Raw genomic sequence first — 15,248 nt, forward strand, 5'->3', positions numbered from 1 at the left:
ATGCACTTTGCACATGCTCCAAGGTTCTCCTTTATTCACACATGGGCACCAGAAGCAAAATTTGTCCCCTTTTATAAGCAGCGCCCACCTTGGCTTGTGTTTGGATGGGAACTACATGTGAGCACTGCCTGCTGTAAGTTCCTCCCCTGAGGCGATGGGGCTGCAGCTCAGTGGCAGAGCATCTGCTTGGCATGCAGAAGGTCCCAGGTTCAGTCCCCGGCAGGATCTCCGGGTAGGGCTGGGAGACACCCCTGCCTGAAACCATGAGAGCTGCTGCCAGCCAGTGTAGGCAACACTGCGCTAGATGGACCAAAGGTCTGACTCAGTATACGGCAGCCTCCCATGTCCCACCAGGGTCTCTGGGGAGCAGCAACAGACTCACCCTTTGCCTCTCTTGCCTTCCAGGCCTCTCCGACTGCCCTGGCCAAGTGCGTGCTGGCAGAAGTGCCCAAGCAAGTGGTGGAGTATTACAGCTACAAGGCCTTGGCCCCCCGTTGCCCCAAGGGCAGCAGCACCCCCGACGCCACCCTGAACTCACCCCAGTGACGAGGGCCCAGCTCCTGCTGCACTGTCTGTCTTCCCTTCACCCACCAGTCTGTCCATTCCCCAGTGAAATCAGGAAGGAGAGAGAGAGGGAGGAAGCAAGCAAGCAAGCAAGCAAGCAAGCACACACGTCGCCAGGAATGCCAGGCGGGCAGATGGTTCCTGCGGCTGCAGTCTGTGGCAGGCGGGCACCAGCGCGAAGGCTCCTCGCAGGGCAGGAAGGGCGGGCCTGCAACGCAGCCAGGGCCCCTTCCTCGTGGCCCTTTCCAGTGCCACGGCAGGAGACCCGCACTGGCCCACCGGAAGAGCCCATCCCTCCTAGGATGAGACCTCTTCCAGGAAGGAAATGCAGCAGGGGAGGGAACCTCCCCTCCTTCTCTGCTGCTTCTCCCTGCTGTCTTGTAATGTAAAGGACTTTACGATGTCATTATTCTCGGGGGAGAGGCAACTGAGTTTCATTATCAAAAGGCAGGGCTGTGTGCCTGGGCCCCGATGGATCTTTTAAGCACGTGCGCCCAAACAAAATTAGAGTCTCCCTGTCTCTCTTGGGGTTTTTTTAGGAAACAGCTGAAGACATACCTTTTTAATCAGGCCTTTTAGTTAATCAGTTTTAAAGTGGCTTTTATCGATGGTTTAAACTGCTTCAATTGGAAGTTAAGGTTGTGCTTCAGAATGGCAAACCTACCGGAGGTTGGTCTCCGGGACGATATAGAAAGGCAGTGAATAAAACCAACACATAAAGAGCAACTGCCCGGGCTCCCCTCCAGCAGAGATGCCCAGGGGGCCCCTGGCAGGCAGGACCGGTCCCTCGACTAGTACCTGGCAGCGTCTCCAGATCTACCCAAGAGGATGGCCCCGAGGAGGCAGCTCCGACACGTCCCGCAGCCGTGGAGCGTCCCCATTCAAGCCCTGGGGCAAATATCCAGCCCGCCTTGATTCTCCTGGGAGGGGGCAGCAGCTGGAACCCCCTGCTGCCCTCCCCTCAGGGTGGAGAGCAGCCCTGAGTGGGGGCGCACATGGCCTGGCCCTCCCTCTGCATGGCGTGCCGTGGGGGGGGGGGCGGCTGGCTGCGTAGGAGGACCCTGGCCTGGTCCCTGTTGCACTCCTGCCCCTTCCGCCAGCCCGTCCTGTGCATGTAGCTCGCTGGGCTCTCACGGCACGGCACTGTGCCAGGCACTCTTCCTCCATATGGTACGTGGTTGTCTTTCACGATGATGATGATGATGATGATGATGATGATGATGATGATGATGATGATGTCGTCCCTCGTTTGCCTAAGATTTGCATGACAAATCTACTGTTCTTGACAAATCTACTGTTCTTGATGTACTCAGAGAGGCAGCCAAATAAAGAGATGTTGTGTTTCCCCGGCCTGTGCTCGGTTCCTCTGTGGTGCTGGTGGGGGGCGCTGAGCAGCCCTAGAGCAAGGGAGCTTTTGACAGGGGCCAGAGCAGAGGGCCAAAGAGGCAGCAGGCGTGCGGAGGGACACCAAGGAAGCAGCCTCCTGCTGTCCAAGAGGGGTCTCCCAGCAAGGCTCGCAATGCTGCCAAAGACACCGGGGAATCACCTATCGGCGAGGAGAGCTGGTCTTGTGGGAGTGAGCACGGACTGTCCCCTTTGCTAAGCAGGGTCTGTGTTGGTTTGCATTTGGAGGGGAGACTCCATGTGAAACAGGATGCTGGACTAGATGGGCCTCCTTGGGCCTGATCCAGCTGGGCTGCTCTTATGTTCTTATGCTGCCAACCAAATCTGCAAATCCCTCCAAGGCCATTGCAGTTCTAGGCAAAAATGTCCTTCGGTCTGGACTGGATCGCATGGAGACCAAATGACCACTTTGGACACCAAAGGTGTGACATGATAGACGGTGTGGATTTGACCCAGCACAAATGAGGTCCTCCCCCACCCCGAGATGAGATCTTGTGCAAGCTTGGCCCATTCTTAATGACACCTCCCTACCCCAGTGGAACAGTTATGTTGTCCTCGAAGCCAGTGAGAGTAAGCAGGATCAAGTGCAAAGGTGGAGAGAAATTAACAGGGCCGTGCATTCTTCCTTCTACCTCCTTTGATAAACTTATCCTGGTGGGTGGCTTCAGATTTCCACCCTCATTTCTAGTCTCGACACACACCTTGTCAGTCAGGAAACCCGCACCGAGATTATCTGCACCCCTTTTCATTGCAGCCAGCCTGGCAGGCACAGAGAGGAGAGAACAGAGCTCTAATCCCATCACTCTTTCGGTGTGATTAGAAGGCTGTTTCATAGCGTTGGCAATAAATACAAATCCAAATAATGGGAGCATGGCACTCAAGGGGAACGTTTCATGCAATCAAGAGAGAGAGAGAGAGAGCGCATGTTGAGGCCTCTGTATCCCGTCACAATTAAGTCAGAGAGACAGAGAAGGAGAGGGGGTGGTGGGTGGGGAGCTGAAATATCTGCTTGGCTCAGCCTGTCTGGCCGAGTGGTCATTTCAGGACTTCGGACAGCAAACAGCACTGCAGCTCATTGCATTTCAGTACCACGGACAGCAGGCATATTCTGGCCAACTCAGGGTTCTCAAACTTGAGTCCCCCTCCCCAGAGGCTGGGCACCAGTTCCACCATCTCCTTCAGCCATTGTGCCTGGGGATGATGGGACCTGTAGTCCAACAACATCTGGGGCCCCACGTTTGAGAACCCCCCCCTGGACTGGATCCTTCAGAGCCAACCTTTTCCTCGATCCCTGCGGGATCAGACGAAAAGGTAAATCTTGTCAGACATCCTACTTCCAATCCAGATGCCTCTGGGAAGCCTGCAAGCAAATGTATTCAGAGATATACTGCCCCTCGACATGGAGGTTCTCTATAGCCATCATGACAAATGTCATAGATAGAGCTATGTATGCTCCTCCATGAATTTGCTTAAAGCCATCTAAGCAAGTGGCTGTCACTACTTTTTGTGGCAGTGAGTTCTACAGATTAAGTATGCACGGCATGAAGCAATACTTGGCACACAGTATTCCCTTCCTTCCAAACAATTAAGCACAGGAATGTGTGCCCTGAGAGGCATCTGCAGTACAAATAGGCATTCAAGTGATGTAATGGGATAAAATTAAGACCCCCAAGATATGAGTCGTCTCCTGAAAGCAAAGAGCAGGCAGGTCAGGGGTCCCAGCTCCCTGCCCGTGAGCCTCAGACCTTCAGCATGGCTGCCATCACATCCCTTTCCTGTTGACCCCCCAACAGACACGACTGGTGCTCGCTGCAGACAGCCCTATTCAGCAGGGACGAAGTGATTATTTCTGACTGTTGGGATAATTGCTCAGATTGTTCTAACAATAAATGGAGCTTGAAGCGAGATGCATTCAAGCTGACAAGGGTGAAGTTGGATGGGAAAGCACCTGCTGCCGAGAAAAGGGCTGGCGTGGGCCCGCAGAAGAACCGACAAAACGGCTGGAGCAAAAGAGATCCACGTCCCCGGAACACTGAACTGTTCAAGGGAGCCGCCCCTGCCCTGATTGCTTGCCGCTTTTGGAAAGCCGGCCCAGCTCAGTGGGGAGCCCAGTTCACCAGTGCGTGCGTGGCCCACCTTCACAAACGAGCAGCAGTTGCCAGCTTGAGGGCACCGTTCGCACTCACCACCACTCCAGTGCTAAGCCCTGCCCCCGATCTCGGAGCAGACGGGCCTGCTAAGGGGAGAACGCTTGGCCGCAGACTGGAGCAGAGGACTGCTGCTCCCTCCGCATCTCTCCTGGGGAGAGAGTCACAATGCACAGAGCAGATCAGCGTCTGAATAACCAGGGTGTGAAGCGCATGGTCCCAGAGAGAGCATGGTCTAAGGGCACACAGTACAGCCACTTTGCTGCAGCTAAGCAGGGCTTGGTGTGGTCGGTGCCTGGACGGGAGACCCATACACACCGTCTTTGGGGATGGGGCCACAGCTCAGTGGCAGAGCATTTGCTTTGCTTGCAGAAGGTCCCGGGTTCACTCCCCGGCAGCAACTCCAGGTAGGGCTGGGAGAGACTCCAGCCTGGAACCTTGGAGAGCTGCTGCCAATCAGTGTATTCAGTACTGAACTAGCTGAACCAAGGGTCTGACGCGGTATACGGCAGTTTCCTCTGTTCCTATGGCAGGCTCCGTTCCTTTGGATTTGGACCAGCACATGTCTGGTCCAAATTACGTCTGTTCTGTTCAGGTCTGCACTGGCCATCACCCTCCACAGGGAGGACTTTATAGGTGAAGGCATAAAAGCAGGCATCCCATAATTCTCCTCTCCTTTGCTTTCTGGACAAGAAGTCGCCTTCTCTCTGGATTCCCCTGAACCCAAAGCAAGGGGGGATAGTGCCGCTTCGAGTCTGCTTATATCCAGCTCAGGAGCAGAGAAGCAGGGACCCCAACTCCAGCCAAGTTCACAGGAACACCGTCTGCTCAGCTGGACCACATGAAGGCATCCTCTGACATTGACTCTGCGGCCTCTGGTGACACCAGCGCGCCTTGCGTCAGGTCCAGCCTGTTACTGATGTCATCACACACACACATACACCCCTCTCCATCCCTCCGTCCGCCAGCCAGGCTCTCTCCCTCTGAAGCTGGAGGGATGTAGCCACTGAGCCGTCTCTATCCAGAGTTCCCCGCCATTCATTTTGCCCCAACCACATGCCCCCCCCGATCAATCTGCTGCAGATTTCTTATTTATAGCTCCTGATTCATCTCCCTATAAAGAGGGATAATAGACGTCGCCATAGTAACCCCTGTGCCTGATGAATTTCACGCTGGAGCCTGTCCCTCTGTTGGAAGCAGATGTTTCTGGAGGAAGAGGCATTGGAGACTCCCTCTGAGACCTCCGTGGCTGCAGGACGGGCCGTTCCCTCCGGTGACTTCCTGCCGTTCCATCCTTGCTCTGACCTGCTCCTGCCCAGCTTCCATCTCCCCTCATGGGATGATCTTCTCCTGCCCAGGGTGCTGAGATCCCTGGACCCTCTTTCTCCAGTCTGGATGACACTATCCTTAAGCAGAACAACTTGAAGAAGAAAGGACCACAGGATGTGACTCAGCGGCGTCTTCAGCTTCAGTTGGTTGTTAATAAGTCTGCCTTCTGTGTTGCACACCCAGATTTGCTTGGCCAAAGTGCAGGCATGTTTCCATGCACGGATCTCTTCTTTCTCTGCCAGGTTAGGAACACAGGAAGCAGCCTTATACTGAGTCAGTCTGTCAGTCCATCTCGGTATTGTCTACTCTGACTGGCAGCGTCTCTCCCAGCCCTACCTGGAGATGCTGCCAGGGATGGAACTTGGGACTTTCTGCAGGCAAGCAGATGTTTCAGCACTGAGCAACAGCCTCAGTTAGCTCCACCAGCCACCCCTTGGGGGGTCCATCTTTCTCTGGCCGGCCCTTTCCTAACAATGGGCCAGATCTCACACCCATCATGCTGCTTTTCTTGAACCAGATCTTTGTCTCCCAATACCACTCTTGGATTCCCACTCTCTAGTTGTGCCCCTCCATGCCTCAGCAGAACAGGCCTCTTTGGAGCCAAGCAGACTTCCGTTGTAAAGCCAATAAAAAGACACAGGCTGACCCTCCAAGAGGGCAGAGAACCCGTTTTATTTTCTCTGTGCTGAGCCAGGGCAAAATGCGCTTACAAGGATTTACCCAGGACTGCAGAGATGCCATCCAAGACCGCAGAGAGAGGAAGCTCAGTAGGTTGGCCAGACCACAAAGAAGAAGGTTAGGCAGGACAGGGAAGCAGCAAGGAGGAGACGCCAGGGAATTAGGAGGTCAGCAGCCTCATGCAGCATGACCCAGTCGGCACTGCAGCAAAGTCCTCCCCTGGCTTTGCTCAGTTGAACCCAGGCAGGCAGGCACAAAAAGCTCTTTCCTTGTCTTTGGCCTGCTACTGGGATGCCACCAGACTGACCCTGAGAAGGACCCCTGATCTGCAGGCGTGCTTGGCTGGGGAGAGCCAGAGCGCTCTGCTTTGCAGGCAGAAGGCCCCAGTTTCAGCCTCCAGCCAGAAGGCTCCGGCAGCAAGGATGGGGGCATCCACTGCCCCGACAGACCAGCACTAAGGCAGCTCCATCTGTCCAAAGACAAGCTCTCTCTTGGGGCCCAGGGGACAGCAGGCGGAGCTGTGAGCTGCACTCCAGCCCTCTTTATTCTATTTCAACTTATTTCAATTTACTGCATTTGTATCCCACTTTTCCTTCAAGGAGCCCAGAGTGGTGCACAGGGCTATCCTTAACCTCACAACACCCTGTGAGATGGGCTGAGAGGGAGAGGGAGGGAGAGGTGACTGGCCCAGAGTCAGTGAGTTTTATAGCTGGGTGGGGATTTGAACTCAGCTCTCCCTGGTCCCAGTCCAACACTCTGAGCTCTGCCCCACCTCGGCTCTGCCCTGAGTCCTCGCTGAGGGTGTCACTTGTCCTCAGGCCCCCATCTGTGTGAAGGGTGTGATGGGACTCTGCCTGCCTGCCTGCTGCCACTTTCAAAATGGTGAAGCATTTCTGTCCGTGGAGCTGCACGCCGCAGTCCGTTGCCACACCGGCTGGGGTAAGCCAGAGAGGGCAGAAGGCAGGACCTTCCTGGGCCTCTCCGGTCGTGTCCCCTGGCCAGTCAGCAGAGCGCCCCCTCCTCCCCTCCGTGGTTCAGCCTCAATGGCCCAGAGTCCCATTAGGCATAACGAGGCTGCTCAGGGCCTGAGCTCCGGCCAGGGACTTGTGGCTGGTTTGTGATCTGGTGGCTAATTAGCAGCATTGCCTGCCAGAGCTCTCCTAATTATAAAAGCCGAGAAAGCAAGAGAGACGAGGATGAAGGCTGGTGGGCAGGGAGCAGACAGCACTGGCGTGGGCTCCCCTTCCCGGAGGAGCAGTGGTGAGGTTTGCCCACTGACCAAAGGGAGGGAGGGAGGGGGTGGGGGGGAGAGAGAAGCACCACACATCGGGAACTGTTAACAGAACCTGCTGAGCACAGAGGCACCTTTTTAAAGTGGTGATTCTGTTTATTTAGCGGGGGGGGAGCAACTGGCCCTCTCCACCCCCAGCACAGCATCCCTCCAGTGGCTGTTGCTGGGGTCTAGCTTAAGTTCCTTTCCTAGACTGTGAGCCCTTTGGGGACAGGGAGCCATTCTTTATTTATTTGTTTATATCTATGTAACTATCTGGGGGAACTTTGGTTGAACAGTGGTATATAAATATTCATCGTATGTGTATTCATAGATCCAAACAGGATCCCTTACACGCTACACATGCCAGCATTCTTGAGCCTCCAAGGGCATCACCTCTCCTACGAACATTTATACGCCGCTTTTCAACAAAAGCATTTCCCCATGTAAACATGGTGTCCCTCGGAGGACTGTGCTTGGCAGGCCCTGTGCCCTGCTCACGGGAGCCGGAGCTACGCCGAGGGGCCTGGGTGGGAGTTCACGGGGCAGATGAGGATGATGATGATGAGGATGATGATGATGGTGATGATGATGCAGCCCCCGGGCAAAGGGTCCGGCTGGGCGGCTTCCAGCCTGCTTCAGCTTCACATGCTGCCGCCCTTCTCTCCCATCTTGCAAAGAGAACTGGTTTTGGCACTCACGGCACACTGAGCAGCAGGAGGCCCCAGATCTCTCCCCGATCTCTCCCCCCCCCCCCGACTGGACATCAGTCGCAGGCAGTGGTGGCAGCAGCAGCAGCAAAAAAAAGCCGAGAGGGGCACAGAAGGGGCACGGTCCGTTTTGGGGGGGGAGCTGTGTCCCGCATGTTGGGCTTCTGAACAAGCATGGGGGCTGGCGATGGGGGGGAGGAGGGTCTACTTCTCAGGGGCACTTGCCTATGCTTGTCTCCCGCCTCTGGAGCCCCCCTTGGGAGCATGACGCCGGGCACCTCACCCCCTGGGCCGCAGCAGGGAGTGAAGGGTGTCCGCTGCACAGGCCGAGAGGTGAGCCTTGCTGCAAGCCCTCGGCCCTGGCAAGCCCGCGGAGGAGGCTGGCTGTCTCCTGCAGGGAAGGGGCCTCTCCAGCTGCCCTGGCTCAAGGCAGCAGCTCTGCTCTCCAAGTGGGCTCCCCGCCTTCCCCTCAAGGGCCCCCACAGCGCCCCCTCTGGCAACGAGCGGAGGGGGCTGCTGCTGCTGCCGCCGCCACATTGTGAGTCCAGCCACAGACCGACGCCATGTGCCAGCTGTGCCTGGAGACACACAAAACGCTGCTAATTGCAGGGAACGAGGAAGGCGGGGAGTGGAAATGATTGCAGGGTGCAGGCATTCGGATGCGTGTGTGCCCCCCCCATGATGGCCCTCCCCAAAACCGCCCCCCCCGGACACACTAGCAGCAAACACCCTTCCCTCAAACTTTGAAAACTGAAGAGCAAATGGGACTCAGGACTCAGCCGCCTGGAAGGCAGGAGAGCCCCACGCATGAAGCCTCCTTGCCAGGCCTGTGACGAGCCTCAAAACTGGAGGGGTGTGTGTGTGTGTGTGTGTGTGTGATAAAATGCTCCATGAATCAGTCCGTGAGGCTGGGGATTTTTTGGTGTGGCAGGTACACACCATGCCACCAGCTGGCTATGGGCCTGCCCCTTTGCACATGACCATGTCCCTAGACAGAGGCTTGTGTGCATATGGGGACATCCAGCCAGGGGAGAGGGGAAGGCCCAGCACCGCTCAGGGTGCAGCTCGCTGGCTCTGTGACCTCTCTGCTCCATCTGGCAGAAGACCTGGAGTGACCACCATCTGTCTGGGAGGAGAGCTGGTCTTGTGGTCGCAAGCATGACTTGTCCCCTTTACTAAGCAGAGTGTGGCCTGGCTGCATTTGAATGGGACGTTGTACGATATTCCACTTGGGGGTGGGGCCGCTCCGAGAAGAGCACTTGCATGCAGAAGGTCCCAAGTTCCCTCCCTGGCAGCAGCATCTCCAACGAGATCAGGCTGGGAGAGATTCCTGCCTGCAACCTTGGAGAAGCTGCTGCCAGTCTGTGCAGACAATACTGAGCTAGAGGGACCAAGGGACTGACTTGGTATATGGCAGCTTCCTGTGTTCCATCTGCAACAAAAGCCCTCTGCCGTGCTGCTTACCTTGTAGTGGGCTCTTGCATAGCACTTGTGAATCATAAAGCAGATTCCTTTGCTATATAAAAAGGTGGCTAGTGGTTGGTGCATCAAGGAAACAAGGCACCCAGTACTGCTCTGTGCATCTCCAAAACGTGCAGGATCAATTGGCTGGGGGAAAGGGCAAAAGCTGAAGTTTATTTCCCAGGACAACATCCCTTCCCTGAATAATGTAAGAGCAGTTCTGCTGGATCAGACCACAAGACTCTCTAGCCCAGCATCCTCTTTCCAAAATGAGCCAGTCAGGTGTTTCCACGAAACCCACAAGTAGGGCTTGAAGCCCACAGCCCCTTCTAGACTCTGGCCTGTTTCACACAGAGATTCAAATCTAGGTTTAATGTGGGTCAACAACATTTATTATAGGTTTAATGTGGGTTACCAGTATTTAATCTAGGTTTAATGTGGGTTACCGACATTAATGCAATTATGTGAACCCACATCAAGACTACCAATGTTAGATTGTGTCCAGAATCTGAATGAATCTGAGATTCCCGCCTTGGCCTAGGTTCACACAAACAGTCGCACTAATATCAGTAACCCACATTAAACCTAGATTCAAACAATTGTGTGAACCAGGCCATAGAAAGACATTCAAAATTGTGCTGGAGCTCAGCTCCAGCATCTGTTTCCAGAGTCAGGCTTCCACTTTGGTCGGTGTTAAGACAAGCAAGAGTGCCCCTGAGCACACACAAAGGGCATTTCAGCCTCTCTTTCCCCACTGTGCACCTTCAGAGACAGAGTCCTTCCCCATCCTTGGGCTTCCAGATCAGAAGGTGCTGGTGTTTCCAGGTAAATCTGGGCCCTGACACAGCTTTGTCTGGAAATTAAATACAGTGTGTAACTCTGCGATAAGGGGAAGAGGACTTCTAGGGACAAGGAGGAACACCCCCCGCCGGCAATTACTTGAGCTCCAGCAACGATTGTTGAAGAAGTTAAGTGCTGGCTGAGGAACTTCCTCCCTGGCCCTGGAGAAAGCCCAGCATTGCCAGCGTGGGCTGCAGACACGTCTCTCTGCCCCTCCTCACCAAGGTTGTGGCACCTGGGACCGGCATCCTGTGTGGGCACAAGCCCAGTTCACTAGCTGGAAGGGCAGGAGTGAGGGATGCTGAGCTCCAGGCGGCGAGGCAGGCAGGATGGGCTCCCAGGAGAAGTCCCGAGCACTTTGCTTCCGTCAGTAATGCAGGGATGTTTAATTCAATCAGTGGGGATGAATTTTTAACTCCATCTTCACTTTGTCAGCATCATTTTTTCATGCCATTCCTGTACTGGGCAGTGGGCAAGTGGCCGGGAGTCCGGGTGAAACATGGCGGGCCATCTCTGCACCTGCTCATCTAAGCATGCACTTTGGACGGCTGCAAGAGAAGATCTACACATGCACAACTAGCCTTTGACGCTAATTTCCAAGGGCTATCCCAGGGTCCTTCTCTGCCCCTCACATGCCTGCCCCATACTTAGAGGGGGCAGTATTGTGGTTCCCAGCTCCTTGCAGCTTCAAGCCCATAAGAGCAGCCTGAGGATCTGAAGTGTTCCTCAAGATACATTTCCAGCCACTTCAGATCACGCACCCCTTTGAGCTGCCCGGTTTCTTATTCCCAGGAATAGTCACAACTCTTCTCAGGGCTGCAGGACAACCTGCAGAAATGAACCCGTGGGCTGGCGGTGATGCAGGCACATCTTTGGGGACGGTCTTGTCCCCCAACCCTAGCCAGAGAGACGGACTGGTCACCTGTTGAAACACAGCTGGCTTTTCACTCATCTCATTCAGGTGAAGAAAGCTATTATGGAATACCAACCTTAAAGAGGCAGTGCATTAAATCAGTAAGTGAAAACCATGTGTGTGAGTGTATAAATGTGTGTGTGCATTGCGTGTGCGTTTAAATGTGTGCATGTGCGTACACATACGCATGTGCATGTGCATAAAAGTGTTTGTGCATGCCCGTGTGCGTGTGTATAAATGTGTGAGTGTTCTTGCGTGTACATACACGTTTGTGTGTATAAATGTGTGTGAGGGTGTGCACATGCGTGTGTATAAATTTGTGCATGTGTTTATAAATGTGTGCATGTGCGTGCGAGTGTGTATAAATGTTTGCTTGCGCATGTGTGTGTTTGAATGTGTGCGTGTGTGTGCACGTGCATGTGGGTAAATGTGCACATGCGTGTGTGCATAACTCTGCATGTTCCTGTGTGTATAAATGCACACACGTATATAAATGTGTGCATGTCCATGCGCACGTTTGCGTGTGTGTGTATAAATGTGTTTGTGTGTGTATAAATGTGTGCTTGCATTCACGCGTGCGTGTGTGGGTTTTTCATCAGGTGTGAAAGAGTGTAGCCCCTTGACCAAGCCCTGGCATTAAGAGCAGGCCCATCCTGGACTGAGCCCATTCAGCCAACCCGTGCAAAACGCAGCCGTCTCCCTGCTGTGGGCTCCCTCTTCTGTGCCTGCCTCTGTCCAGGAGCCAGATGTGGGCCTCTGCTGCCCTCTGCTGTCTCCCAGCTAGACCGGCCAGACAGTGGCAGGCACCAACTTCCCCGTCTCCCCCAGCAAAGCGCAGCGTTCCCCAGAGCTCGGCTTCAGTAGTCCAATTAACACCCCCACTCCCCACGCACAAGCACTTCTGTGGCAGCTTCGGGTGTATCTGCTTTCAGAAATTGCTTGGCAACAAAATCATCATCCTGCACCCAGCAGAGCACAAAATGATCTATGAAAGGGAAATAGACTTCCTTTCTGTAGGAGAACCTCTGACCGCATCTTTCAGATGAAGACAGTTGTCGACAAATGCGTTTTAAAAACCCAAACATTTTCTGTGCTTCATCGACTTCAAAGAGAGGATTTCACTCCATCTGCTGTTCCCAAAATTGTAGCAAATTGCAGCTCTGAAGGAGAGCGGAAGGAAGGGGCCAGAGGAGGTAGTCTGTTGGGGGGATGAACCTCGCCAGCTGCCAGACCCACATTTTCTCTTGCAAGCAGGCTGGAGGAGGGACTGGCGTTAAAGGGGTGAGGATGCTACCTTGACTACTGTTAGATATTTAAGAGGACCTCTGAAAGCAAAGGGGGGGAATTGTCCACTCTCTTCCCTGGGGAGAGGGCAGAAAGCAATGGGACACAAATAAATAAGAGGCAGGCCTTCGGTTCAAGGGAAGAAACAGTCCGTCAGTCATCCTTTATTGCGGTCCTAGACCAGTACTTAGTAAAACATACATACTTACAAAAAAACTCAGCATAATAAATCAGACAGATTGTAACGCAATATTGACAGGTTAAAATTAAGACAGTTGTGGTGGACTCCAGATAGATCTCACTGAAAGCCAAAGAGAGGAGCGCACCCTCCATGACAATCATAAAGCAGGAATCACGGAAAAAGGAAAGCAAAACATTACTGAAAACCCAAGCGGATGTTGCAAACGATATAACAGCACCTTGCCATTTTGCTAATTAGGACGTCATCAAGGCTGGACAGTAAATACTCCAAACAGAAGTCATCCAAATGCCCAGGAAAAGGTTGCAGCAAAGGGGAAACTAATCTTAAGCGGGCGTCCCTATAGAAATTACAGTATAAAATGGCCTGCGCACTTGTTTCCACTCGACCAGACCCGCAGGGGCAAAGTCGAGCAGAGAAAGGGGTACCTTTAAATCTTCCAGTGAGCCAACACTGAGAGTGAAGCAGGGGGGTGGCTAAGGCTCAGAGGCGCTCTGACCCCTGGACTTTGGGGTCAAAGTCCAGGGCCTCCACAGCCCCTGGAGGCCCCTAAATCCTCTCTAGTCTGTCCCAGGTGGTGTGGTTGCCCAGCCGAGCAGGAGGATGCTTAATTTGCAGCGGGGGGGGATCCCAAGGCCTTGAGGTCCAGGCCCCCAAATTACCGAGGTGCACCTCTGTACAGGAGTGCTGCCGATCAGCTCCATCTGGGCTCCCCACCGAGGCTGCTCTCTGCAGATGGGCAGCCCGTGCCGTGTGCCGGATGAGTCAACCGACCTGCTGGCCGGGCCTCCTGGCACCTCCCATGACCCAGTTTGCCCCGAGGCAAAATCAGCACTACAAATTGGAGCCAGTGCATCTAACAAGCCCCCTTCATTAGAGGCCATTTAACCCCAGGCACCTGCCGGGTCCTGCCCACCAAAGGCCCACAAGCTGGCCAATTAGGCAGAGCTGAAAGGGACCAGCCCCACCAAACAGACGGAGGCTCAAAGCTCAGACAAAAAACGATGGAGCTGTGCGGAGGGCGGCATGAAAGGGAACGGCACCTCCATTAGATCAGAGGCCCAGCTTGCCGGAGAAGAGATCTCAGGGTTGCCGCCAGCACCAGCTCCGCCTGGAACGTCCCTTTCATCAGGAGAGGACTGCAACAAGCCCCCCTGCCCCCAGGCCTGCAAGTTGCAAGGAGGGTGTGCCTGCCGCCATCTAAGAAGGGTCCTCCCCTGGATTCAGAGATCTTCTTCTCGCCCATGAAAGATACTGAAGACAGGCAGAGTCCTGGCTTAAAGTGTTTGCAGATCCTTCCTCCTTCCCTAAGGCATTCCAGCCTCAGAGGCAAGGTGCCTCTCAATGCCTATTACAGGGGAGCGACTGCAAGAGCAAGGGCATGCCCTCGCCCAGAAGCACACCTAGGTAGTTTTGGAGCCTGGACCTAGAGCCCTTTGGAGGCCACACACACACCCCTTGCTCCCACTGCAAGTTAAGCATCATCCCCCCATTTCTTTCCCCACCCCTCCCTCTGTCTCTAAAGCGCCCGGCACAGGTCATCATCACCCTCAGCCGCCCAGCTCAGCGGCAGCAACCACACCACCCAGGACAGACCAGAGAGGATGTGGAGGCCCTGGACTTCGGCCCTGAAGTCCAGGGATAAGAGCACCAGGGCCCTGCCCTCTGGCCTGCGGGCTCCCCAGAGGCATCTGGTGGGCCACTGCGGGAAACAGGATGCTGGGCTAGGTGGGCTTCCTTGGGCCTGATCCGACAGGGCTGCTCTGATGTTAACCCAGACATACTCAGGGCCCAATCCTGGGAGAAGCTTTCCTGAACAAGCCTCGCTCAGATGAATGGGAGCTTTGCAAGAAAAAGCCGGAAAAGAAGGAGAGGAAAAGAATGGTCTAAACAAGAGCCGGCAGCTCTGAAAGCAGATGCACGAGGCGGAGAGAGGGAGAGAATGAAGAAAACAGGGAGGGGTGGAGCTGGGGGGGGTGTTTGTGGGGTCCTCGGAGTTCTCTGAACCCATTTGCCCAGCCTGCAAGCACAGACCTACGTATGTTGACTCCTGCAGCACGGCCAAGTTGCAGCCAGAAAGCAGGAGGCAGGACATCACTGGGGCAAAAGCCAGCCCTGTGCAGAGCAGCATGCAGTGCGAAGCATCCCAGAGAAGAAGCCGCCGTGTGCTGCTGAGGAGGGCAAGTTCTGGGCCTCACCGTAGCAGCCTCTTCCCCAGGTCTGCAGAGGACTGGAGCCCTCCTTGGCCTGGCCTTGGGTGAGCAAACGGCCTCCCCTTCCAGCTGCCTCCATTCGCCATCCAAACCAGCCTGGGAACGTGGCCCTTCTTGGCCCAGAGTCTGCTCTCCAAGACACACACGTCCGCCTAGCTACCCCACAGCACGCTGCAGGCGACCAGCCCTGCTTTTCCTGAGGAGCTACAACCCAGCCTAGTTTGAACCCTGACCAG

The 15,248-nt window shown here is 54.8% G+C and overlaps 1 protein-coding gene across 4 annotated transcripts in view; it reads left to right on the forward strand.

Moving 5' to 3' along the window:
* Positions 1-1,909, forward strand: part of CPNE7 (copine 7) — a 34,523-nt gene extending 32,614 nt beyond the window's left edge. For all 4 annotated transcript variants that reach the window (XM_053271240.1, XM_053271242.1, XM_053271241.1 and 1 more), the window contains exon 16: positions 406-1,909. In XM_053271240.1, coding sequence (XP_053127215.1) covers positions 406-546 — 141 coding nt within the window. In that variant the 3' untranslated portion in view covers positions 547-1,909. The remainder of the gene's footprint in view (positions 1-405) is intronic.
* Positions 1,910-15,248: the final 13,339 nt, after the last annotated feature.

This window comes from Hemicordylus capensis, chromosome 9, assembly GCF_027244095.1.
Source record: "Hemicordylus capensis ecotype Gifberg chromosome 9, rHemCap1.1.pri, whole genome shotgun sequence".
In the NCBI taxonomy this organism is placed as follows: domain Eukaryota; kingdom Metazoa; phylum Chordata; class Lepidosauria; order Squamata; family Cordylidae; genus Hemicordylus; species Hemicordylus capensis.